This window comes from Canis lupus, chromosome 10 (assembly GCF_048164855.1).
Source record: "Canis lupus baileyi chromosome 10, mCanLup2.hap1, whole genome shotgun sequence".
Classification (NCBI taxonomy): domain Eukaryota; kingdom Metazoa; phylum Chordata; class Mammalia; order Carnivora; family Canidae; genus Canis; species Canis lupus.
In genome coordinates, this window is record NC_132847.1 from 23,993,338 (window position 1) to 24,019,899 (window position 26,562).

The 26,562-nt window shown below is 36.8% G+C and overlaps 1 protein-coding gene across 2 annotated transcripts in view; it reads left to right on the forward strand.

Annotated features, from left to right (window-relative positions):
• SEC24A (SEC24 homolog A, COPII coat complex component) overlaps nucleotides 1-26,562 on the forward strand; it is a 108,484-nt gene that overhangs the window by 60,673 nt on the left and 21,249 nt on the right. For both annotated transcript variants that reach the window (XM_072841101.1, XM_072841100.1), the window contains 11 exons: nucleotides 1,061-1,552; nucleotides 6,740-6,910; nucleotides 9,201-9,278; nucleotides 9,872-10,032; nucleotides 10,300-10,472; nucleotides 11,748-11,850; nucleotides 13,914-14,040; nucleotides 15,630-15,739; nucleotides 17,562-17,674; nucleotides 19,972-20,090; nucleotides 26,095-26,150. In XM_072841101.1, coding sequence (XP_072697202.1) covers nucleotides 1,081-1,552; nucleotides 6,740-6,910; nucleotides 9,201-9,278; nucleotides 9,872-10,032; nucleotides 10,300-10,472; nucleotides 11,748-11,850; nucleotides 13,914-14,040; nucleotides 15,630-15,739; nucleotides 17,562-17,674; nucleotides 19,972-20,090; nucleotides 26,095-26,150 — 1,683 coding nt within the window. In that variant the 5' untranslated portion in view covers nucleotides 1,061-1,080. The remainder of the gene's footprint in view (nucleotides 1-1,060; nucleotides 1,553-6,739; nucleotides 6,911-9,200; nucleotides 9,279-9,871; nucleotides 10,033-10,299; nucleotides 10,473-11,747; nucleotides 11,851-13,913; nucleotides 14,041-15,629; nucleotides 15,740-17,561; nucleotides 17,675-19,971; nucleotides 20,091-26,094; nucleotides 26,151-26,562) is intronic.

The window sequence follows — 26,562 nt, forward strand, 5'->3', positions numbered from 1 at the left end:
TCAATGAATCATACAGTGTATGCTCTTTTTTTTTTTTTTAAAGATTTTATTTATTCACAAGAGACACAGAAAGAGAGGCAGAGGCAGGCAGAGGGAGAGGGAGAAACAAACTCCCTGTAGGGAGCCTAATGCGGGACTTGATCCCAGGATCACGTCCTGAGCTGAAGGCAGATGCTCAACCACTGAGCCACCCAGTGTCCCCAATGTGTGCTCTTTTGTGACCAGCATAATGTTTTCAGGGTTTATCTATGTTGTAAAATGTCATTAATATTTCACTCCTTTTAATGACCAAATAATTCCCATTGTATAGATATACCCCTTTTGTTTATCTGTTCATCAGTTGATGGACATTTAGGTTGTTTCCACTTTTTGGCAATTATGAATAATGATGGTATGAACATCTGTACACGAGTTTTTATGCAAGGTAAGAGTGGAAATGCTAGATTATATGAAAACTATGTTTAGGGCAGCCTGGCTGGCTCAGCAGTTTAGCATCTGCCTTCCGCCCAGGGTGTGATCCTGGAGACCCGGGATTGAGTCCCACATTGGCTCCCTGCATGGAGCCTGCTTCTCCCTCTGCCTGTGTCTCTGTCTCTCTCTCTCTCTGTGTCTCTCATGAGTTAATAAATAAAAATATATAAAAAAAGAAAACTATGTTTAATACTTTGAGGAATAACCAAACTGTTTTCCACTGTAGTTGCACCATTCTACATATCTACTAGCAACGTGTGAGGGTTCCAGTTTCTCCACATTCTTGTTAACACTAAAATGTTTACGGTCTTTTTCATTTTGGTCATCCTATTTGGTGTGAGTGCTATATCACCTTTGTTTTGATTTGCATTTCTCTAATGACTAATAATGTTGGTGTTTTTGCATATGCTTATTGGCCATTTGTATATCTCTTTGGAAATATATTTGAATGAATCCTTTGTTCATTTTAAAATTGGATTATTTGTCTTTTTCTTGTTGAATTGTAAGAGTACCATGTGTTTTACTGTATTTCTTAAAGTATTTTTATTGCTTTGTTTGCAAGACTAATTTTTCTCCATCTTATTGGAAGGTCCTGTCCAAAATGCACTGATGTCTTCACAAGTGTCAGTGAACCAAGGATATAATTCCCAGCTTCCAGGATCCTACCCTCATCTAATACCAGCAAAGACTTTGAATCCAGTCTCTGGACAGTCTAACTATGGTGGTTCTCAGACTGTTTCTCCATTAAGTAATTATCAGGGACCTGGGCAGACTCTTTATAGACCACCTGTGGCTTCTAATCCAGTGACATCTTCACTTCCCAGTGTTCCTGTTCCCCGAATGCCACTACCTACTTCTCAGAACCCAGCTGCTACACCAATGCCTTCTGGTAGCTTTCTTCCTGGAGCCAACATACAGCCACCTTTGAATTGGCAGTATAACTATCCATCCACAGGATCACAGATAAACCATTGTCCTCGTTCATCATCCCAACCAACTATATCTGGGAATACAAATTTGACAAGTCATCAGTATGTTTCTTCTGGAGATCCTTCACTTCAGAACAACCTCACAAAATCAGGTAGAGTTCTTTTTTTTTTTTCTTCGTAGAGTTCTCAAAAGGAGTACTTACTATGTAGGGATGGGAAAATTTTGCTTGTTTAGGTGTTATAATATTTTAAGCTTTAAAATGTATGGAGGACTATTGATTTTTTTAAAAAAATAGTTTGCTTTTTTCCTTTGAAGGTATCCTCTATTTTTTAAAAAATTTTATTTATTTATTCATTCATTCATTCATTCATGAGAGACACAGAGAGAGAGAGGCAGAGACACAGGCAGAGGGAGGGAGGGCTCCTTCATGCAAGGAGCCCAATGTGGGACTTGATCCTGGGAATCCAGGATCAGGCTCTGAGCCACAGGCAGACGTTCAACTGCTGAGCCACCCAAGCATCCCTCCTCTGTATTTTTTTAAGTCACCCATGATATTTCAGGGAATCAGGTGTGTATGCAGAACCACTTCCTTAGGACTTGCATTACTTTTATTAACTGGGTTCCATTTTTTTTTTTTTAAGATATTTTATTTATTTATTCATGAGAGAGAGTCAGAGACACAGGTAGAGGGAGAAGCAGGCACCCTGTAGGGAGCCCGATGTGGGACTCAATCCCCAGACCCAGGATCACACCCTTAGCCGAAGGCAGATGCTCAGCCGCCACCCAGGTGTCCCTAACTGGTTCCATCTTAAGAAGCTCAATCCCTGTGGTCTCTTTTTGGTCTGGATCTGAGGTTTAGGTTATCTTTTTGTTATGGCTTAGACAGTTTTGGTCCCCAGAAACTGTAGGATCCTAGAGGGGCAGGTCAGAACAGACAGTAACTTCTGTAGTGAGGAGTGGTATTAGCAGAAGTGCAGTCAGAAAGCAGTGGGCAGAGAGTTATGTTTATCTTTTCTTGTAAGAGTTTTATAGTTTTAGATTTCATATTTAGGTCTTTGATCAATTTGGAGTTTTGTGTATGGTGTTCATTCTTGTGCATATAGGTATACATTTGTCCCAGGATTATTTGATGGAAAGACTGTTCTTTCTTCCATTGAATGGTATTGGCACCCTTATTGAAAATCAACTGATCACAAATGTACAGGTTTATTTCTGTACTCTGAATTCTTTTCTAATGATCTATATCTATCTTTATACTAGTACTAAACAACTTGATTACTGTAGGTGTTTTGTTTTTGTTTTTGTTTTGATTACTGTAGGTTTTATAGTAAGCTTTGAATTTGGGAAGTATGACTCCTGCAACTTTTTCTTTTTTCTTTTTTTTTAAGATTTTATTTATTTGAGAGAGAGAGAGCACAAGCAGAGAGGGTGGAGAGGGAGAGGGAGAAGCAGACTCCCCACTGAGCAAGTTCAACTTTGGGCTCCATCTCAGGACCCCACAATCATGACCTAAGCCAAAGTCAGACACTTAACAGACTGAGCCACCCAGGTATCCTCCCAACTTCGTTTTGGCTGTTCTGGGTCCATTGGCATTTCCATAAGAATTTTCGGATTAGCTTGTCAATTTTTGCAAAGAAGGCACCTGTGATTTTGATTGGGATTGTGTGGATTTTATACATCAGCTTGTACATCAGTGTTTGTTTGTATCTAGTTCACAAGTTCACTTAATCATTTCACTGTTCCTATTTAGCTTTAAAATTAGTGTCTTGTACACTTAACAAAGTTAATAGTGTTACTTTGAAAAGCTTTTAAAATTCTGTATTGAGATCTGCAGATTGATTCTGTTCAGCCAACATTGTCAAGGAACTAGTAAAAACTTCCAGATGAAATAATAATGTCAATGGCTACCTTTTATATGTATTTCTGTATACTACATACATTTTAACTGCTGAAATTATTTTTCTTAGCCTCTGATCAGTCATTGGTTCTGGTGAATTCATTTTGCATTATGGCCTATAAAGGTTAAAGCTGCTTCTAGAAATTGGTTTCTTTGTAGAAGTCTTCTGCAGTAGTCAAACTGAAATCCTTTGATTACTTTTATTCTTAGTCATTTGGCACCATGAGCATCAGTGAGTTGAAATTAATGAATTTTCATGTCATTGTTGATAACTATAGGTAACATTTAATGAATATTTTTATTTTCCAGCACTTTACCAAACTTTTATATGTGATATCTTACTTATCTTCGCAACAGTCTCTTTTACAGATAAATGTAAGGCTTGAATACTTTGCCCAGAGCCACAAGAAAATGGGTAAAGCTACTATTTAAAAATTATTTAGTGGTAGACGTATTTTCTCATTAAAAAGCACATTATCAATAATCTGAAATTTCGGGGGGTTTCACAAGTCATTAGGTAGAAGGCAACACCACAGATGTGGTGAAAGAGACATAAGCCGGTGACAAAATTTAAGAAGTTTCCTATATAAGAGGAAAGAAAGATACATGCACTAAGAAAATGAACCTTAAATAAATGTATGACTACTCTTTTTTTCTTAGATACCTCTAAAAAATTGCTCATTTTTTACTTTCATTTTTTTTAAAACACATCATTCATAGTAGGTGCCTGATTATCTGTTCTCAAAACTGTAGGTTATCCTAAGTTTTGAGTCCACATATCAAATTTCTCTATTTTTCTTTCTTCTTTTTTTTTTTTTTTTGTTTTTTTAAGACTTTATTTTTATTTCAGATAGAGAGCACGCACGCTAGCATTTGCAGGCATCAACAGGGCAGGAGCAGAGCAGGAAGCAGAATCCCCATTGAGCAGGAGAGCCCGAAGCAGGGCTCCATCCCAGGACCCTGGGATCACGACCTAAGCTGAGTGAGGCAGGTGCTTAACTGACTGAGCTACCCGGGTGACCCACCTGACTTTTTTTTTTTTTCTAATAACCCATCTTTTAACATTTTTTACATTAGCTTTAGAGATATCAGAGGGCAGGTTCTAAAACTCTAGCTATTAATTACAAATAAGAATTATTCAACTTGAGGGACACCTGGGTGGCTCAGTTGGTTAAGCGTCCAACTCTTGGACTCAGCTCAGGCTTGATCTCAAGGTCATGAGTTCAAGCCCTTGCGTTGGACTTCATGCTGAGTATGTAGCCTACTTGAAAAGGAAAAAAATTATTCAGCTAGAAAAAGAAATGTGTACTTTATGAAATGTAGCATGTTGTAGTTTCAAATTTTTTTCCCAAACCTCTGAAAAATCTCTCTACGCTCACTTGTATTTGGTTGAACATTAGGTTGTTACACCTTTGTGGTCAGATGTATCATACATTCTTGCTCCTGCTGAGTTGGTAGTGTACCTTGTCCTTTTGTTCCTTTGACTTGTCTGTATTGCCCTGGATATGTATCAGTGCTTCCTTGATAAGGGAGTTATATGGGCAGTAATCTTTGTCTTCAGTTGTCAACAGGGCACCAGTTCATCTTATTGGGAGCTATAAGGTTCAGTAATACGATCATTTTTTCAGTTTGACCGTGGAGAATTGAATAGTATTGAAGAAACATTGAAAATTTTCATATCTGGGTATCTTTATTCCCTTATTTTAAAAAAACTACAAGGTTTTACAAATACGGGTAGAATAGAAGTAAATTTTACTTATTAATAATCTATTTCACTTACAAATTCAGAGGATTAAAAAAAGTCCTGGAACGAAAAATTAATCACATTCTTAACACTAGTATTTTATCTGTTTTGTCTACTTTGTTCCTCTTCTTTGGCAAATGAGAAGGTGGGAACACTGTTGACTTGAATGAGCAGGTGGTGTGGGTTTTAGAACTTTTGATATCATAGAGATATATAAAAACTGTCGAAACTGATGATGTTTTTACACTCATCAGAACTTACTGTCCTATAGAAAACTGGTAAAATCAAGGCAGCGAGATCTAATAGATATAAAGGACAGATATCATGTCATTCTTAGTTTAGTTTGATGAGTACTGTTAAACCTCTTGAATACCAGTGTTTTATAAAGTATATACTTTAAATCATTTCCTGATTTTTTTTAATTTTCATTTATTTATGATAGTCACACAGAGAGAGAGAGAGAGAGGCAGAGACATAGGCAGAGGGAGAAGCAGGCTCCATGCACCTGGGAGCCCAATGTGGGATTCGATCCTGGGTCTCCAGGATTGCGCCCTGGGCCAAAGGCAGGCGCTAAACCGCTGCGCCACCCAGGGATCCCCATTTCCTGATTTTTAGAAAAGTTTTCTGCTTTATTTTTTTTTAATTTTTTAAAAGATTTTATTTATTCATGAGAGACACGGGGGGGTGGGGTGGGCAGAGACACAGGCAGAGGGAGAAACAGGCTCATGCAGGGAGCCCGACTTGGGACTCGATCCCAGGTCCCCAGGATCAGGCCCTGGGCTGAAGGCGGCGCTAAACCACTGAGCCACCCGGGCTGCCCTCATTTCCTGATTTTTAAGCCCAGGGAGTGTTCTTTACTTTCTTTCTTTTTGAGTGGGAGAGGGGGGTGCCCTTTTTTTTTTTTTTTTTTTTAAGACAGGGAGCACTCCTGAGCAGAGGCAGAGAGAGGGACAGAGGAAGAGGGAGAGAGAGAACCTTAAGCAGGCTTCATGTTCAGTGCAGACTCCCACACAGGCCTCTATCCCACGACCCTGAGATTATGACCTGAGCCAAAATCAAGAAGAGTCCATCACTCAACTGGGGCATCTAGGAGCCCCTAGGGACTATTCTTAATACAGTCTTTGAACCATCATTAAGAGTAAACTACCTTTAATTATAACTAGGTAAACATGGAACAAGGTACAAATTTATAATCCCATTTTAACAGGTTGTGCCTCAATTAAAATGAAGCAAAATGAAATAAAACTTGGAGAATTTAGAATAACCACAATAGTTTTTAGTTTTAGAAAGCTGTCAAGCTTTCTAGTTGATGTTGATGTTAATTGAATGGATACATTAACAGGCCATGGATAACATTTTATTTATGTTAATTTCTATTGGAATATTTGATATGGCCTTGTTGAACCTCTGTGACCAGTTAATAAAAAATTAATCAATAAACAGGACATTATATCTACCCTTTAAGTGATTTGATGCTGCTTTAATAATTGGCAAATAAGCATATAAAAGAGACTTGTAAATGTGTAAAGCATGCATATAAATGAAAAAGTCATAAACCTGGGCAGGTAACATATTCCTGGTATTTTGTTGGTGATTTTAATTAAAATATAAATTTGAAAGTTACTCATATTTGGTAAAAGGCTGTTTTGCCCTTTTTCTTAAGTTTTTAAGTGACTTGTGAAAAACTGTTTCTATAGGTTCTGCACCTCCCTTAGTGAATCCACCTCTGCCTACCACTTTCCAACCAGGAGCTCCTCTTGGGCCCCCTCCAACTGGAGGACCACTTCCAGTGAGGGCCCTCACTCCTCAAAAATCATCACAAAGAGCTGTAACCCAGCCCTCATTTAATTCAGCTGTCAACCAAGAAGGTAAGCAAGGCAAAACCAAGTTCTTAAGTTTTGACTTGTAGAAGGATGAATATTAATTATGTTCATTTACATAATACCTTTTCCAGAAAATATGGTTGTTTTGGTTAAGGATGGCCTTCAGAAATTTAGAGTTTTAAAAAAGCCCCTTAGGATTCTACTACCCTGTGCTAGGCCTAGTATTTGGGAACTACTGCTATTAACTTTTTTTGTTGCTGGGCAGATTTTAACAATTTTAGCTGTAAAGTTAGGTGCCTTTTGGCGGATGAAGATGAGAGGAGAATTTCTGCTTCTCTAGGCATGGTATTAGAACTATCCTTTTAATATATTGGCTCTTTTCCATAGAAGCAGTATTTTGACTTATGACATTTATTATTGTAAATGTCAACAAATATTTATGAGCATAAATAAAAAGTAAAATATGCAAGTATTTTGAAGTTACATATAAACAGTAACATGTTTTTTTTCTTTCAGTAACATCTTTTAAAGCATTATCTTCAGATATAACTTAAAAAATACAAGTTTATTAGTTTAAACAATATATTTTGTCAAGTAAAAAATTTGATTTTAGCCTAACCATTGCAGCAAAATGTGGAAATACGAAAGCAGGAGTGGAAAAACTACTGTGCATATCCTACTACTGAATATAATAAATATTATTTTTATTTTTTCTTCTAGCATTTCCTTTTTTTTTTAAGTATTTTAAGTAGAGAAAAGACCAACTTGTAAATATTTTGAAAACAATGGTGTTAATGATGAGTAACAAAATGATAATGTCCCATTGTTTGCCACATTATAACTTTAAAAATTAAGCTACAATAAATATTTGCATTTTTAACCAACTAAAAATACACCCAATGGTTTTGTTTACTTTTATAAACTTTTTTTTTAAGATTTTATTTATTTATTCATGATAGACATAGAGAGAGAGAGAGAGGCAGAGACACAGGCAGAGGGAGAAGCAGGCTCTATGCCAGGAGCCTGACGCGGGACTCGATCCTGGGTCTTCAGGATTGGGCCCTGGGCCAAAGGCAGGCACTAAACTGCTGAGCCACCCAGGGATCCCTATAAACAGTTTTACTAAAGTTTTCTGTATCAACTCATGGTTAAAGTCATGGTGGTCTTGAGAACTGGAAAGAAGTTGGGTTTGGTTTTTTTTTAAGATTTTATTTTATTTATTCATGAGAAAGAGAGAGAGAGGCAGAGACACAGGCAGAGGGAGAAGCAGGCTTCATGCAGGGAGCCCCACATGGGACTCAATCCTTGGACTGAAGGTGGCGCTAAACCTCTGTGCCACCCAGGCTGCCCAAGAAGTTGGTTTTATTGAAACTATTAAACTTAATCTATTTGGTGTTAGAATGACTATTAAAAGTTGGCACCTTTGTACTTAGAAGCTAAAGGTTGATGCTGTTCACTAAGTTTAGTTTCTTCTATACCCGAGTTAGAGCTCATAAGTAATAGAGGTATCTAGAAATAGATAGATTCTTCATAATCAGATGTCCCTGGCATTTATCTTTAAGTCTTTAAAATGAGGGGAAAGAAAGTTAAGATTTTTATTTATTTTAGTGGCTGTTCCCCAGAAGAAAGCAATCATTGTGATTTATTTATATCACCTTCAAATTAATTCTAGATTCCACTGTGTTCCATATTTTGAAAAAAAAAAAAAGTATTTTTATCTTCATAATTTATTTTTTAAATAGTATTGATTTTGATAACTTTTTTTGTTGTGTACTGCTCTTTAAAGGTTTTTAAATTTTTTTTTAAATTTTTATTTATTTATGATAGTCACAGAGAGAGAGAGAGAGGCACAGAGACACAGGCAGAGGGAGAAGCAGGCTTCATGCATCGGGAGCCCGATGTGGGATTCGATCCCGGGTCTACCAGGATCGCGCCCTGGGCCAAAGGCAGGCGCCAAACCGCTACGCCACCCAGGGATCCCTTTTTATGATTCTTTAAAGGTTTTTTTTTTTTTCTTTAAAGGTTTTTAATGCTGCTCTCACCTGCTGAAATCTTTCAGATAGTGTATAATTTTATAAACTGCACAAAGACCATCTGTTTTAGAAGTTCATAAAATTATTTAAAATGTATGATTTCTTTTCTTTTTTTAAATGTATGTTTTCTATATTTAAAAACTTGAATTGTTTGAATTTTTTATTTCAACATTTGACACTTTTCCTGGGCTGTGGGTTAAAGTACTTAGAATGTTATGTTCAATTTTAGACATTAGTTCAGAATTTTCAGAAATTGTTATAATTGTTCTAGTTTAAATATTATTAATAAACTTCCTTTTTAGGTATTGCATCAAATACCAATAATGGATCTATGGTGGTTCACAATAGTTACGATGAAATTGAAGGCGGTGGCTTCTTGGGTGAGATGCTATGAAAGCTGTTTTTTTTTATTTTTTGGGGTTTTTTTTCTGTTTTCTTTGTTTTAGTATGTGTTCATTATAGGAAACAGTGAAGAAAAAATTCATAATCATGTCATACAACAATACCTTATGGTAGCATTTTTTATATCCATTTTTTTTTTTAGTTTTCTTTTTTTTCCTTTCAGAATTGGGATTATGGGCTTTATTATGATACGGCTCCAGAGTATTTTTATCAATTAAATCTATATAAATACATTTATTCTGTTTAACGAGTTGAACGTTAATATGTTTTCACTGAAGTGTTTTGAATTAGAATTTTAGTCTGAATATAAAGTTTAGTAAATGATACAAAAGTAAATTAACTGTATCAAGCTTTTTTTTATATACCAAGTTCATTTTTGTATGTTTATGGCTATAGTCTACATTAACTGGATTATTAATCATTGCTATTACTTTGTTAGTATTGTTTATTTGTCTTATGTTGCAAATGTGATAAATGTAAGTATTAAATTACCTGAGGGATTTTAGAGTTAGGTGTTTATTTAAAGTATTCTGGAGTATAAAATAGAACTTAAAAGTTACCTTGTTTCTAGCAACACCACAGTATGCTAATAAGAATCCCACAATGAGCCGAAGTGTTGGATATTCATATCCCTCCTTACCACCTGGTTATCAGAACACCGCACCACCTAGTACAACTGGAATGCCACCCTCTTCCTTGAATTACTCAAGTGGGCCACAGGGCTTTACTCAGGTAAACTTTTTGGTTGTGATTTGTTTCTTTACCAATTTTCCATCTTTTGATTTAAACTATGTAGATGTAAGTTTTAGGAAGGTGTAATTAATACTTCTAACCAATTAGGATAGTGGTTATTTCATAAGACTTATGTTTTATTACATATCCCCAGAACCAAAAAGATTGACCAGGATATCTAGATTGGCTTTGTTATTTAGAGTGAAATCCAGTAACCAAGTCCTTAACATTATAAAGTCTAGTTACTTTGAAATTTTGTATTTTTAGACTCCCTTAGGTGCTAATCATTTAACTGCAAGCATGAGTGGATTAAGTCTACATCCAGAGGGGCTAAGAGTTATCAATCTTCTTCAAGAAAGAAACATGCTTCCATCAACACCTTTGCAGCCTCCTGTTCCAAATTTGCATGAAGATATCCAGAAACTCAATTGTAACCCAGAGTAAGGCTTCAAATAGCATTTCTTCTTAAGTATGATATTTTATCCTAGAAATTTTGGATTTTGGGGGCTTCATGTATTAGGAATAAACTGTACAAACTTTAATTTATGAAAATAACTTTTCATGTAGAAAAAAGAACTCTGTTAATTGCTTACTTGATATTTGAAATGTTCTAGCTCAAGAAATAAGGTTGTAATTTCTAAGCTGATAATTGCTATTATGAGCTTTAATGGGACTATGACATCTCATTATCATTGCGGTGAATACAATATTTTAAAGTCCAAAGTATGGGGATTTGGGATCCCTGGGTGGCACAGCGGTTTGGCGCCTGCCTTTGGCCCAGGGCGCGATCCTGGAGACCCGGGATCGAATCCCACATCGGGCTCCCTGTGCATGGAGCCTGCTTTTCCCTCTGCCTGTGTCTCTGCCTCTCTCTCTCTCTCTCTGTGTGACTATCATAAATAAATAAAAAATTAAAAAAACAAAAAAAAAACAAAGTATGGGGATTTGATTCTATATAATCCTTTATTGCTCTCATTTTAAATTATTTTTCATAACAAACATAATACTTTTTTTGTCTCTTAAAGTGGATCATTAGTTTAAATGTATGTGGTGAGGGCAGCCCCAGTGGCACAGCAGTTTAGCGCCGCCTGCAGCCCAGGGCATGATCCTGGAGACCCTGGATCGAGTTCCTCGTTGGGCTCTCTGCGTGGAGCCTGCTTCTCCCTCTGCCTGTGTCTCTGCCTCTCTCTCTCTGTGTCTCTATGAATGAATAAATAAAAATCTTAAAAAAAAATTTTTTTAAATGTATGTGGTGATAACTCTCTGATATACTTAATTTTGTTATTCTTAAACGGTCTTTTTAGAACCTTCAACAAAACTGATCTTTTTGGTAATAAACTTAAATTTGCACTTGCACATTGTCATCACCTTGTAATTCCAGCGTAATTTAGATTTATATAAAGAAAAGTATGTCATATGTTAGTCCAGATTGTCTTTTATGAATAAGCCAAGCCAAGAAGATATTTTATTTTGGTTCTATTATACAACTGGGTTGCAACTAATTATACTGCCTCTCTTTCTGAGTAGGACATAAATATTTAATTGGATAAAATTTGAGAGGGATAATTGAAATGTTTCTTTGTAATTTGATCCACTGTTAAAATGTGTACCTTTCACCACTTTCTTTGGTCCAGAAATAATCATAGCAACAACTGACACATGATTTTTAAAAAGAAAAAAATTTATTTTGATACATGATTTTTCCTTTGGTATAGGTTATTTCGATGCACGCTGACTAGCATTCCTCAGACTCAGGCCTTACTGAATAAAGCCAAACTTCCTTTGGGACTGCTGCTTCATCCTTTCAAAGACCTAGTGGTATGTTTCACTAATGAAAGTAAATGTCTAATGCAAAATTATTTTGATGGTGAGGAATTTTCTATAGTAGTGCAAGAATCACATATAGAATTTCTGAGCAATCTTTAGGAATTTGACCATTGACAAGTTCCTTTATTTCTAATTTGGCCATCACCTTTATTACCAAACACTTCAAAATTAGGCAAAATAAGCCTATTTTTGAAAAACTCAAGAGGTACTGAATAGAATAAAGGCAATGAAAAAAAATAAACCATGCTATTTTAAAAAGTTATAAATTGGGGTGCCTGGGTGGCTTAGATGGTTACGCGTCTGCCTTCAGCTCAGGTCATAATCCCAGAGTCCCGGGATGGAGCCCAGTATTGGGCTCCTTGCTTGGCAGGAAGCCTGCTTCTTTTCATCCCCACTTGTGCTTTTTGTCGCTATCTCTGTCTCTGTCTCTCTCTCAAATATAAATAAAATATCTCATGAATAAATAAAATATTTTAAAAAATAAAATAAAAATAAAATTTTTAAAAACATAAAATAAAATAAAATCTTTTAAAAAATAAAATAAAATACTTTACCCAGGGTGCCTAGGAAGCTCAGTGGTGGAGTGTCTGCCTTTGGCTCAGGTCGTGATCCTAGCAGCCTGGGATCAAGGCTGTTATGGGGCTCCCCGCAGGGCACCTGCTTCTCCCACTGGCTGTGTCTCTGCCTCTCTCTCTCTCTCTCATGAATAATGAATAAAATCTTAAAAAATAAATGTATAAATAACTAAAAATAAAATAAAATACTTTACCCAGGGGGTGCCTGGTGGCTCAGTTGGTTTAGCATTTGCCTTCAGCTCAGGTCATGATCGCAGAGTCCAAGGATCGAGCCCTGCCTTGGGCTCCCTGTCCCCACAGGGGTAGAGAGTATGGTCTGCTTCCCTATCTCTCTACACCTCCCCCTGCTCATGTGTGCTTTCATTTTCTCTCTCTTGTTCACTCTGTCTCTGAAATTAAATAAAATATTTAAAAAAAAATACTGTACCCAGTCTCCCACTTCTGCCATTCTTGGATTAAGTATGTTTCTTTGGGAAGCCGTTCCCTCTGCTCACATGGGAAGAACAAAGAAGCCCTTCTACTTTTGTCATAGGCTCTGGGACCTTGACTTACTTTTGAGAGGATCATTACATAAGTGAAGTGGCTATCCCAAAACAAATTTATATTAAGATTTGAGAACTTTTGGGATCCCTGGGTGGTGCGGTGGTTTAGCGCCTGCCTTTGGCCCAGGGTGCGATCCTGGAGACCCGGGATCGAATCCCACGTCGGGCTCCCGGTGCATGGAGCCTGCTTCTCCCTCTGCCTATGTCTCTGCCTCTCTCTCTCTCTCTCTCTCTGTGACTATCATAAATAAATAAAAATTAAAAAAAAAAAGATTTGAGAACTTTTAATGTGAAGGATAAACTTTAATTAATTAATTAATTAATTTATTATTTTATTTGAGAGAGAGAGAGTGAACAAGAGAGAGAACACAAGCAGGGGCAGGGGCAGAGGAAGAAGCAGATTCCCCTACTGAGCAGGGAGCTTGTGAGGCCCCATCCTAGGATCCTGAGATCATGACCTGAGCCAGAGGCAGACACTTAACTAACTGAGCCACCCAGGTGCCCCAGGATAAACTTTAAATAGAAGTATAACAGCAGAGTTTAATTCAATATTTAAATATAATTTATCCTTACCTTACTTTGTGACAGTTCTTTTATTCAAACTTAGAAAGCCTCTTAATGTAACTTGAAGAAAATTTCTAATAATTTACTTGGTCATTTCATTGGTCTTAGAATATAAATATTTAAGGAGAAAATAAATGCTTTTTAAAAGGCAAGATTAAATGAGAATGTTCCTGGAGAAAAAGAGTAGTTTTAAAAATCAGTACATTTTAGCTACATAATTTTTTGTATGGGACAATTTGAACACATCCTTTTACCCTTTGGTTTTTTTCTCCAAAATTACAGTATTTCAGAAGTTACTTGGGAGGTATGGTTTAATGTTTGGCCTTTAGACATGATGATCACTGCCTTTAAAAAATTAGTTTTGTTTTTTTAGCAATTGCCTGTGGTGACCTCCAGTACAATTGTGAGATGCCGCTCCTGTAGGACATATATCAACCCTTTTGTCAACTTTCTTGATCAAAGGAGATGGAAGTGTAACTTATGTTACCGAGTCAATGATGGTATGTTTTTTTTAAATATTTACAAATTTCACTTTGCGTTTTAGGGAAAAGCAGATACCACAAATGTGAAGTTAAAATCCAAACAAACAATACTCTGTCTTACTTACCTGTAGTCCTTCCATTCAGATATAACTTCTGTTAACTTTTCTGTGTGTGTGTGTGTGTGTGTGTGTGTGTGTGTATACACACACACATTTATACTTTTTGAGCAAAGAATGTAGTAATATTTGATACCACTTTTTCACATTATTATATTGGGTATATAATAAATGGCATATTTCATGGTATTATTTAAGCCTATAATTTAAGAAATATTTTTATTTAGAAATTGTCCCATGCCTTTCCTCTAGAGTAAAAGAAAATAAGTCCACAGAATAGCTGCTTCATTCACTGCTGTATGAAGGGAGGTGGGCATTAGCTAGCTTCATTCACTGCTGTATGAAGGGAGGTGGGCAGTGCTAGAAGGTTAGTTGAATGTAGTTTTTTCAGTAATTGAAGGAGAAGACATCTCTTTCAGAGCTGTTTACAGTCTATGTTTAAGGAGTATCAACTAAACAATAACATTTTATCAGGATTAGAGAGGAAAAAGGGTATACTGATATTAATATTGAAAATTAGGTTTCTGGGGTACCTGGCTGGCTTAGTCAGTGGAGCATGTGACTCTTGTTCTTGCGGTAGTAAGTTCAAGCCCCATGTTGTACATAGAACTTTTTAAAAAAAAAATTAAAAAAAGAAAACTGGGTCTCTGTTTGGAAGGAAATTTCATTAAGCATTGGGAAATGGGAAATTTAAGAGATTTTTAAAAAACATTCTTAAGTTTTTTAGGAGTAAAGTAAGCGAAGAGTAAGAACATTATTTTTACTCTCTAATAATTTAGAAAATGTATGTATGATGTTTGGTATGCCTTTAAAATCTTATGTATATGTGCTTCAGTATGTGAAATAAAATTATAATGTTATAAAATTATAATAAATATAGAAGTTACTTTAGTATGCAGCCCAGAACATTTCATGAACTATGGATTACCCTTCAACATATACAGGAATTTGAATTTCTAAACAGTTAGTGGGAAGACAAATGTAATGATAATTTAGAAAATATTCTTTGAGCACTAGTGTATTGTATTATAAGTGGTAGGCAACTGATGTTCCATAAAGACCTCATTAATTAATGGAATTCACAGAACTGTTAGGCTTTAGCTTTAGCTTATAAAGTATTTTCACCATCGCTTTGTGTAGGGGCAGCCAGAGTCTATACATTTCATGTCAAGTGTACCATTACGAAATTTAAGACAAAATTTAGTCTCATGTTTAAGATAATAATTGGTATTTAATGAGTTTTTATCCTTTCAAGCTGTTTCAGGAAAGCAGTATTAGCAAGAATTAAGATAGCATATTAGAAGATAGAAAAAGAAAAATCACTGTGATTGTGGCTATAAAAGCAGAACTCAAAAACAAAGTATATTTATCCCTTAATATTTAGTCTGTATTGACTTATCTATAAATGCTCAAATTAAGAAAACAGCTAAGTGCAAGATAATATAATACTTAATCCTTTCAGTTTTATCATTGTATATTGTTAACTTACAGTTCCTGAGGAATTCATGTACAACCCTTTGACCAGAGTTTATGGAGAACCTCATAGAAGGCCTGAAGTTCAGAATGCTACAATTGAGTTTATGGCTCCTTCAGAATACATGGTAAGCTTTTATTTTTTTATATAACATATTTATTTAACACTGAGATTTATTTATTTATTTATTTATTTATTTATTTATTTATTTATTTATTTATTTTAACACTGAGCCTTAAATAAAACATTGTAGCATTCTTTAACAAAATTTTATGTTGAGGGATCCCTGGGTGGCGCAGTGGTTTAGCGCCTGCCTTTGGCCCAGGGCGTGATCTTGGAGACCCAGGATCGAGTCCCACGTCGGGCTCCCGGTGCATGGAGCCTGCTTCTCCCTCTGCCTATGTCTCTGCCTCTCTCTCTCTCTCTCTCTCTGTGTGACTATCATAAATAAATTAAAAAAAAATAAAAAAAAAATTTTATGTTGAGTATCTGAGGTCTTGCATTTAAAAAAAAATAATTATGCCTAATGTTTAACTGGCACTTTACATTTTACAAAGCAAGTTGGGAGATCTTGGGTAAAAATCTATGCCTTTTGGTTTGGTTACTCTTTCACCATACCATAGTTGCCTCTTAATAGAGGGAATGTGAAGATAAGACATAACCTCAACTTTATATATTTTATTTTATCTTATGTTTTTATGGAGTAATATCTGTCTGGGCAATGGGAAATAGAAATTATGAAGGTTCATTTTCTTTTCACCACAGAAATTTCAATGTAGAAGACACTGTAGTCACAGTTTTGTGATATTTCAACGGTTGGTAATAGTTTTTCCTAGTGCAGCTGTCTCTTTGTTGAATTAAAGCCAGAAAATCAGAAGCATCTGTTCTTTTGTATTGGCTTCCTGAGGTGTCTTGTCTCCCAAGTTTTGCAGAACTGACTTCCTTTAAATTTGTAAACTTGCCTATTTCAAGATATTTTGCTCCTTCTTCATTTATCTCTTAGGTGACAGATGCTCTGAATTTGGCAAGTGGTCTGTGCAAAAAAAAATTAGAAAGTACACTCCATGCCCAGTTCTCATTGTGGTTATTTGATGCTTTTTATTGAATTGGAGAACAATTCTTTGAGTTTAGAATTTTAAAATATAGTTGTAGCTGAGTGAAGTAAGTCAGTCGGAGAAGGACAAACATTATATGTTCTCATTCATTTGGGGAATATAAATAATAGTGAAAGGGAATATAAGGGAAGGGAGAAGAAATGTGTGGGAAATATCAGAAAGGGAGACAGAACGTAAAGACTGCTGACTCTGGGAAACGAACTAGGGGTGGTAGAAGGGGAGGAGGGCGGGGGGTGGGAGTGAATGGGTGACGGGCACTGGGGGTTATTCTGTATGTTGGTAAATTGAACACCAATAAAAATAAATTAAAAAAATATATAGTTGTACATTTTTATGGATCTTGTATAAAATGTGTTAGTTAAGGAACCAGCTCAGGCTAACTTGATTTGTCACTTTTACAGTTGCAATTTCCTTAAATTGTGAAATATAGTGTACATATGGAAAAGTCTATAAATCATAAATGTGTAGGTTACTAAATGATTATAAACACCTGTGTTAGCACCATGCAGGACAGAAATTGATCATTGCTAATATTCCCAGAAGCTCTCTGATTACATTTTCTCTCCTTGTCCTAGAGAAAAACTCTTCTGACTTAAGGCAGTCACATCTTCACTTTTCTTTTTCTAACTTTGCATCTGAGAACAATGTAAGATAGTTTTGCCTGTAAAAAACTCCTGTTATTTTCTGTTTTATTTTCTGAATCCATTATTGTTTATTATTGTCTCCATTTAATCTATAAATAATGTTTATTGTTTTGCTGTAGGTGGATTGGAGAAATGGTAAATTTAGATTTAATCCTGATAATGTATTTAACGAGATCTTTTTTTTCTTCAGTTAAGACCACCTCAACCTCCAGTGTACCTCTTTGTATTTGATGTATCTCATAATGCAGTTGAAACAGGATACTTGAATTCAGTTTGCCAGAGTTTGTTAGACAATCTGGATTTGTAAGTATCTTAATTCAGTTTAAATTTGAAACTAACAGTGTTTGCAAAATGAATAAATAGTTTCAAAATACAAAAACAGCTGTATATTGTGTTATAAAAGTCCATTTAAATTGGTTTGTTTCAGGGGATCCCTGGGTGGTGCAGCGGTTTGGCGCCTGCCTTTGGCCCAGGGTGCGATCCTGGAGACCTGGGATCGAGTCCCACGTCGGGCTCCCGGTGCATGGAGCCTGCTTCTCCCTCTGCCTGTGTCTCTGCCTCTCTCTCTCTCTCTGTGTGACTATCATAAATAAATAAAAATTAAATAAATAAATAAATTGGTTTGTTTCAGGGCTCATTCTCTGAGAAACAAATTTATTTTTTTATTTATAACTTTTTATTAGGGAAAAACTTCAAACATGTAATAAACATGTAATAACATGTAATAAACATGTAATAAACATGCAATAAACATGTAATAAACAAATTTATTTTTTTATTTATAACTTTTTATTAGGGAAAAACTTCAAACATGTAATAAATAGAACATAGTAGACTTCCAGGTACCCATCCCTCAACTTCAACATTTTTAGTGTTCATCTGTTTTTGTTTCATCTAATCCCTCCCATACACACTTTTTTCCCCTTGAGTATTTTAACTCAATTCTCAGTCAGCATATACCTCTTACTTGTGATTATTTTTAAGCCTAAAAATACAAGTATCACACCAAACAAAATTGGCAATAATTCCATAATATGACTTAATACCTGGTTCAATTTTTGGTTTTATTTGTGTCAGAAATGTCTTTATTACAGGTTTGTTAAAATAAGAATCCAAACAGTGTGTACACATTGCATTTAATTGTCATATCCATTAAGTTTTAAAAATATCTATACTTTTTTTTTCTAAGATTTTATTTATTCATTAGAGACACACAGAGAGAAGCAGAGATATAAGGCAGAGGGAGAAGCAGGCTCTTTGTGGGGAACTCGATGCAGGACTCCATCCCGGGACTCTGGGATCATGCCCTCAGCCAAAGACAGACGCCCAACCACTGAGCCACCCAGGCGTCCCGAAATATTTATACTTTAAATGGTTCTTAGATACTTAGTGTAACCTGTAAAAGCTAGTATGACTTTTCTGTAATGAAATATGTGCTCTTGTGTGGTATGGAAGAATGTGAAGAGCCAGAACTTACCAGAAATGGACTAAGTCCCTTACCTGGGCGAAAGGAGCCTTCTTGTTCTTGCCAGCATTTGTATTTTTAATGTACAACAAGAATGAAAACTAGTTTATCTCTCTCCTTAAGAAACTGTAGGTCCACATATTTAAGTTATTTAAGACACTTTTGCTGCTCTTCTTAAGATGAACAACATAAGAACAGATGTGCAGTACCTTAATTTATATTTTATTTTAGGGGTGCCTGGGTGGCTCAGTTGGTTAAGTGTCCAATCCCTGATCTCAACTAAGGTGTTGATCTCAGGGTAGTGAATGGAGCCCACTTAAAAATAGACAGAGAGATAGATAATATTTTAGAGTTGCTAAATGGTAATTTTTGGAAATATTTTTGATAAAATCATCTACAAAGTTTTCACTACAAGAACACGAAAAGGGGGCAGCCCCAGTGGCCCAGCAGTTTAGCGCCTGCCTTCGGCCCAGGGTGTGATCCTGGAGTTCCTGGATCGAGTCCCACGTCGGGCTCCCTGCGTGGAGCCTGCTCCTCCCTCTGCCTGTGTCTCTGCCCCTTTCTCTCTCTGTGTGTGTCTCTCATGAATAAATAAATAAAATCTTAAAAAAAAAAAAAAAGAACATGAAAAGGTTTGTATATATTTCAAAGTATCTTTTTATATACCATTTCCTATGTGACTGATATAACTTTCTGTAGGTGTAATAAGTTTGGGATTGCTGTATTATTGCAGGGTTTTGTTGATTGTTTGGCTTATGCATAGTGTTTTCACTTTGGGTAGGGTATGTTTCATGCACATAAGGTGGATTAAACATTTACTTGGGACAATTTCTATAATACAAAAGTAGTTCTTTGTATGTTAACTTTTCACAGATATTTTTATATATGTATGTATATGGGAAACTTGATGCAGGGATGCCTGGGTGGCTCAGTGATTGTCTGCCTTTGGCTCAGGTCATGATCCTGGGGTCCTGGGATTGAGTCCCGCATCAGGCTCCCCATAGGGAGCCTGCTTCCCCCTCTGCCTGTGTCTCTGGCTCTCTCTTTGTGTCTCTCATGAATAAATAAATAAAATCTTAAAAAACAAAACAAAACAAAACAACTCGATACAATACTTCTCTGAATTTGTTTGTAGGCTTCCTGGCAACACTAGGACAAAAATTGGCTTCATTACATTTGATAGTACAATCCACTTCTACAGTCTTCAAGAAGGTCTCTCTCAACCTCAGATGCTAATCGTTTCAGATATCGAAGGTATGTAGTATATACTTAAATTATTGAAATGCCTTAGGAATTTTCAGTTTTAGAAATGTAGCATGAGTATTTGACATTATGTATATATGTATGTATGGTGTGTATGATATGACTCTAATATATTGAGGGAAAAGATCTTGAGTATAAAATCATAAGCTTATTGAAATTGTAAAAGTCCTCTACTCCAATCCCTCATTTTACAGAAAAGGAAATAGTAATGGAGATAAAGTTAATTCTGAGGCAAACAAAAACAAGTTAATGTTCAAACTCAGATTAAATGTAGGTTACTTTTTCCCTTCTCGTTCATTCGTTCAAAAAATATCTGAGGATAGACATGTTAAGAATAATGGAATACGGGGTGCATGGGTGGCTTATTCGATTAAACATTTGCCTTGGCTCAAGTCATGATCCCAGGGTCCTGGGATCAAGCCTGCTTCGCCCTCTTCTCCCCAACTTGTGCTCTCTCTCAATGTCTGTGACTATTTTTGTCTTTCTCTCAAATAAATAAAGATACTCTTAAAAAAAAAAACTCACATATATGCTGAACTGATTTTGTTTTTTTGAGAGAGAAAGTGAGCACACACACATGAGTGGGGGCGGGGGTGCCATAAGGAGAAAAGAATCTCAAGGAGGCTTGGTGCCCAGTGCAAGGCCTGATGCAGGGCTTGATCCCATGACCCTGAAATCATGACCTGAACTAAAATCAACAGTCCAACACTTAACCAACTGAGCCATCCAGACGTCCCTGTGCTGACTTGATTTTTGACAAGGATATCAAGACCATTCAATGGGGAGAAGCCAGTCTTTTCAACAAATGGTTCTGGGAAAAGTAAACTTGCAAAAGAATGAAGTTGGGCCCTTAGCATATTAAAAAGGCAAGGAGGCCTTTGAGGCTGGGGCCTCACATTGGGTGTAGAGCTTATTTAAAAATCAATTTTTCAAAAAATGAAAGATAAAAATTAAGGCAGTAAATTTTCTATATTAAGTGTGTTTTACCACAGTTAAGAAAAATTAACTCAAAATGAATCATAGACTGGAATGTGAAATTAAAACTGTTAGAAGAAAGTAAAAGAAAATATTTGTGACCTTGGATTAGGTTGTGATTTCTTAGCTCTAACACCAAAAGCATAACAAAAGAAAAAATAGCTGCTCCCGGCTAGCTCTATCAGTAGAGCATCCAACTCTTGATCTTGCAGTCTTGAATTTGAGCCCGACGTTGGATGTAGAATTACCTTTAAAAAAAGGAAAATAGGGATCCCTGGGTGGCGCAGCGGTTTGGCGCCTGCCTTTGGCCCAGGGCGTGATCCTGGAGACCCGGGATCGAATCCCACGTCGGGCTCCCGGTGCATGGAGCCTGCTTCTCCCTCTGCCTGTGTCTCTGCCTCTCTCTCTCTGTGTGACTATCATGAATAAATAAATAAAATCTTTAAAAAAAAAAAAAAAAAAAAAAAGGAAAATAGATAAACTTGGTTTCTTCAAAATTTAAAAAAATAATTTTTTAAAGGTTTATTTATTTTAGAGAGAGAGTGAGGGCACATAAGCAGAGGGAGGGGCAGAGGGACAGGGAGAAAATCTCAAGCTGACTTTGCACTGAGTGTAGAGCCCGCCTTGGGGCTTGATCTCATGACCCTCATGAAATCAAGACTTGGCCGTTTAACTGACTGAGCCACACAGGTGCCCCCAAATTAAAAACTTTTGTGTTTCACCATCAAAAAAGTAAAAACAATCCACAGGACGAGAGAAAATATTTGCAAATCCTATATCTGATCAGGAATTTATATCTAGATTATATAAAGAAATTCTCTAGCTAACCAAAAAGACAACTTAATTAAAAAGTGGGTAAATGATTTGAATAGACATGTCTTTACTCAATGCACAGTATTCAATATTTTCTATAAACAGTTGGCTGATAAGCACTTGAAAAGATACTCCATATCCTAAGTTACCAGGGAAATAAAAATGAAAACGACGAGACTAATTAGAAAATTCTCAAATTCAAAACTCAAATTGTTTTGCTGTCCTGAGCATGTTTCTGAACATCCATGGAAGTAGCCCGAGTGTTGGTTTGGGAGTTAAAAATAAGTTTTTGTGAGTAGGCAAACTGGCAAATATGGAATCCACAAATAGTGAGGATTCAATGTACATCTTTAAAGGGCAGTAGTTGAGGAGAGCCCCCTTTTGTCTTGATTATTTTACATCTCACAACAAATCACCAAGTTACTCATTCATTCTCTAACCTATTCACCGAAATACTTACTTTGCATAAAATGAAATCACTGAACAGGTGATTCTGATGATTGGCCAAATTGTGAATTCACTGATGCAGTCCATCCTCTCAGTTTTATACATAAGGTGATAGATGAAAAGTCCCTTGCTGGATGTCACATAGTGGGGGTTTTAAAAAAAAAAAAAACAGTAGGGGCAGCCCAGGTGGCTCAGCAGTTTACGCCGCCTTCAGCCCAGGGTGTGATCCTGGAGACCCGGGGTGGAGTCCCATGTCGGGCTCCCTGCATGAGGCCTGCTTCTCCCTCTGTGTCTCTGTCTCTGTCTCTCTCTCTGTGTCTATTAAATATTTTAAAAATATTTTAAAAAAGACAGTAACAAGTGAAGTATTTGCAAGAAAGTGGAGAAATTGGAACCCCCATACACTGCTAGTTGGGATGGGAAATGTTGCGGCCACTATGGAAAACAGTCTGCCACTTCCTCCAGAAGTTAGGTTACCATATGACCTAGCAATTCTACTCAGCATGTACAACATACTCAAGAAAATATGCATACGAGGGCAGCCCGGGTGGCTCAGCGGTTTAGTGCCACCTTCAGCCCAGGGTGTGATCCTGGAGACCCCAGATCGAGTCCCACATCGGGCTCCCTGCATGGAGCCTGCTTCTCCCTCTGCCTGTGTCTCTGCCTCTCTCTGTGTGTCTCTCATGAATAAATAAATAAAATATTTTTAAAAATAATTATTTTTAAAAATCTAATGTATTATTAAAAAAAATATGCATACGCATGTTCATACCAACATAGCCAAAACCCTAATGCCCATTATTTGATGAATGGATGAACAAAAGGTGTATCCATACAATGAAATCTTATTTGTCAACATAAAAGAATAAAGTACTGATAGGTGCTACACAACATGGATGAATCATAAAAACATTATGCTGAGTGTCAGAAGCCAGTCACAAAGGGCCTCATACTGTGTGACTCTTTAGATTATACCTTTCGGAGAGGGAGAGTATGTGCACTCCTGTGGTGGGTGGGGAGAAGGGAAGAGGGAGAGAGAATCCTAAACAGACTCCTCACTGAGTGCAGAGCTCGATGTGGGGATTGATCTCACGACTCCAAAATCATGACCGTGTGACTACATTCTGTGCCGAAATCAAGAGTCTATTTATTAGCTATTGGACTGTTGGTTTCATCTCAGATAATGATCTTGGGGGTGCTTGGGATTCTCTGCCTCTCACTTTGCTCCCCACCCCTCACCCCTATGGTGTATGCTCCCTTTCTCTCTAAAATAAATAAATAAAATATTTTAAAAATTATGAAATGTCCAGCATAGGCAAATCCAGAGATAGACTGGTGGCTGCCTAGTGCTGTGGGGGAGTTGGCAGGGATATGAAGAATGACTGCTAATTCACATGGGGTTTCTTTTTGGGATAATGAGATGGATCTGGAATTAGTGGTGATGGTTGTCCAATTCTGTGAATACATTTTTTTAAAAAATCACTGAATTGTTATCTTCTACAAGGGTGAATTCTATGGTATGTGAATTCTATCTCAATAAAACTTTTTTTTTTTTAAAGATTTTTATTTATTCATGAGAGACCCAGAGAGAGAGGCAGAGACATAGGCAGAGGGAGAAGCAGGCTCCTTGCAGGGAACCTGATGTGGGACTTGATCCTGGGTCTCCAGGATCATGCCCTGGGCCGAAGGCAGGTGCTAAACCACTGAGCCACCCAGGCATCCCTCAATAAAACTTTTATTAAAGATTTTTTATTTTAATTTTTTAAAGATTTATTTTTTTTACTTTTTAAAAGATTTTATTTATTTATTCATGAGAGACAGAGAGAGAGAGAGGCAGAGACACAGGCAGAGGGAGAAGCAGGCTGCATGCAAGGAGTCTGATGTGGGACTCGAATCCAGGAATCTGGGATCATGCCCTGAGCCAAAGGCAGGCACTCAACTGCTGAGCCACCCAGGCATCCCTAAAGATTTATTTTAGAGAGAGAGCTTTCGTGCATGGAGGAGAAGGGGCAGGGGAGAGCAAGTCTTAGGCAGACTCCATGCTAAGTGTGGAGCCCAACATGGGGCTTGATCTTACTACCCTGAGATCACGACCTGAGTAGAAACCAAGAGTCATACACCTAACCAGCTGTGCCACCCAAATTACCCCAAAATGTTTTTTTATTTTTATTATTTTTAAAAAAGATTTTATTTATTCATGAGAGACACACACAGAGAGAGTGGGAGACACACAGGCAGGGGGAGAAGCAGGCTCCATGCAGGAAGCCTAATGTGGGAGATCCCTGGTCTCCAGGATCATGCCTTGGACTGAAGGCGGCACTAAACTGCTGAGCCACCCAGGCTGCCCAAAATGATTTTTAATTTTAAAGAAACAGAAGAAAATCTAAATTTTAAAGAAAGAAACAGAAGAAAGCTAAACAGTCACTGTAGATATTAAATGTTTCAACTTATTTTGGGGGTATTTTTTTTTACAAACATTAAAATGAGCCAATTTAACAAAACAAAAAACAATACCATGATGTAGTAAGTGAGACTTCTTGTAATCCTTTACCACCACCCATAGTTTGGTTCCTTTTAAAGGAAGAGAATTTAATTCCTAAGTAAGAATAAATTTGAATCCAAAGGAGCTCATATGAAGTGGTCAGTTAGCATATCTTCTGATTTACTTGATTTTGTAGTTCCATAAGTATAGGGACTAATGGGGCCTTCTTTATGAGAGAGTATGTACTTTTTGAATGACAGAGCTATTGGTGGGCTAATGACTTTTTAAAAAATTATTTATGAGGGATCCCTGGGTGGCGCAGCGGTTTAGCGCCTGCCTTTGGCCCAGGGCGCGATCCTGGAGACCCGGGATCGAATCCCACATCGGGCTCCCAGTGCATGGAGCCTGCTTCTCCCTCTGCCTATGCCTCTGCCTCTCTCTCTCTCTCTCTGTAACTATATAAATAAATATAAAAAATATTAAAAAAATTATTTATGAGAGAGAGAGCATGAGCACACAGAGGGAGATGGAGAGGGAGAGGCAGAAGCTGGCTCCCTGTTGAGAAGGGAGTCTGACGTGGGCTGCCCTTAGCTGAAGACAGATGCTTAACGGCTTAACCGACTAAGCCACCCAGGCGCCCCATGGGCTATATTACTTTTTCATAAAGACACAGCATTCTTTTCTTTTCTTTTTTTTTTTTTTAAAGATTTTATTTATTTATTCATGAGAGACACAGAGAGAGAAGCAGAGACATAGGCAGAGGGAGAAGCAGGCTCCCGGCAGGGAGCCTGATGTGTGGGACTTGATCCCAGGACTCCAGGATCACGACGTGAGCCAAATGCAGATGCTTAACCACTGAGCCACTCAGATGCCCCAAGACAGAGCATTCTTGTGTGTCATCTTAGTCAACATTTTTTTTTTTAATGCCAAGAGTGCTGGCTTTGAAGGCTAAGCAAGAATGGAAGGTAGGATTCTAAATTGTTGTCTTTAACCTAAGAAGCAGAGCACTTGTGTAAATCCATACTGTGTGCTTACAGATCAGTATTTTCTGATTAGGAGGCTATTTACCTTTTACATGCTAACACATAAGTTGCAACAAATACCTAAATCAGTGCTCCTTTGGTGGCATTTTGAACATAATTAAACAGTGCCAAATATAATAGAGGAGATTGCTTTTCTTTAAATTATGAGGGTGGTTAATTATTATCATCAGTGTTAAGTGTTTGGAGCATCTTTAACAATTAAGTTTTGTTTAAAAAATTTTTATTTATTTTTCAGATGTTTTTATACCTATGCCAGAGAATTTATTAGTAAATTTAAATGAAAGTAAAGAGGTAAGTTAATTTTCTTATTTGACATATTTAATTGAAATACTGAAGGAAAATATTCTCCAAATATACTTTAAGTAAAGTTTTGTTTCTTTCTGAGACATTTCTAAGATGTGTAACATTTTATATTTGCTGTTAGTTAAAATTCATCAGATGAATAGCTCTTGAATTTACCCTTGAACAGATGGCTTTTAAGTCTAACGTAGCAAGATACTTATAATAGGGTAGAAGATAAGCCTATTTCATAAAGGAAACCTGCCTTGCCAGCCATTTGGGAAATTGGGAGGGTTGCTCAGATTAGCTTCTGGTCACTACATAGAAGCACTTTAGCTAGGCTGCTTTCAGTGCCCTTTGCTTTTCTGATTCACAGAGTGTCATTGGGGTCAGTTCAGAAGAAACTTATTACCTGCCTGGAAAT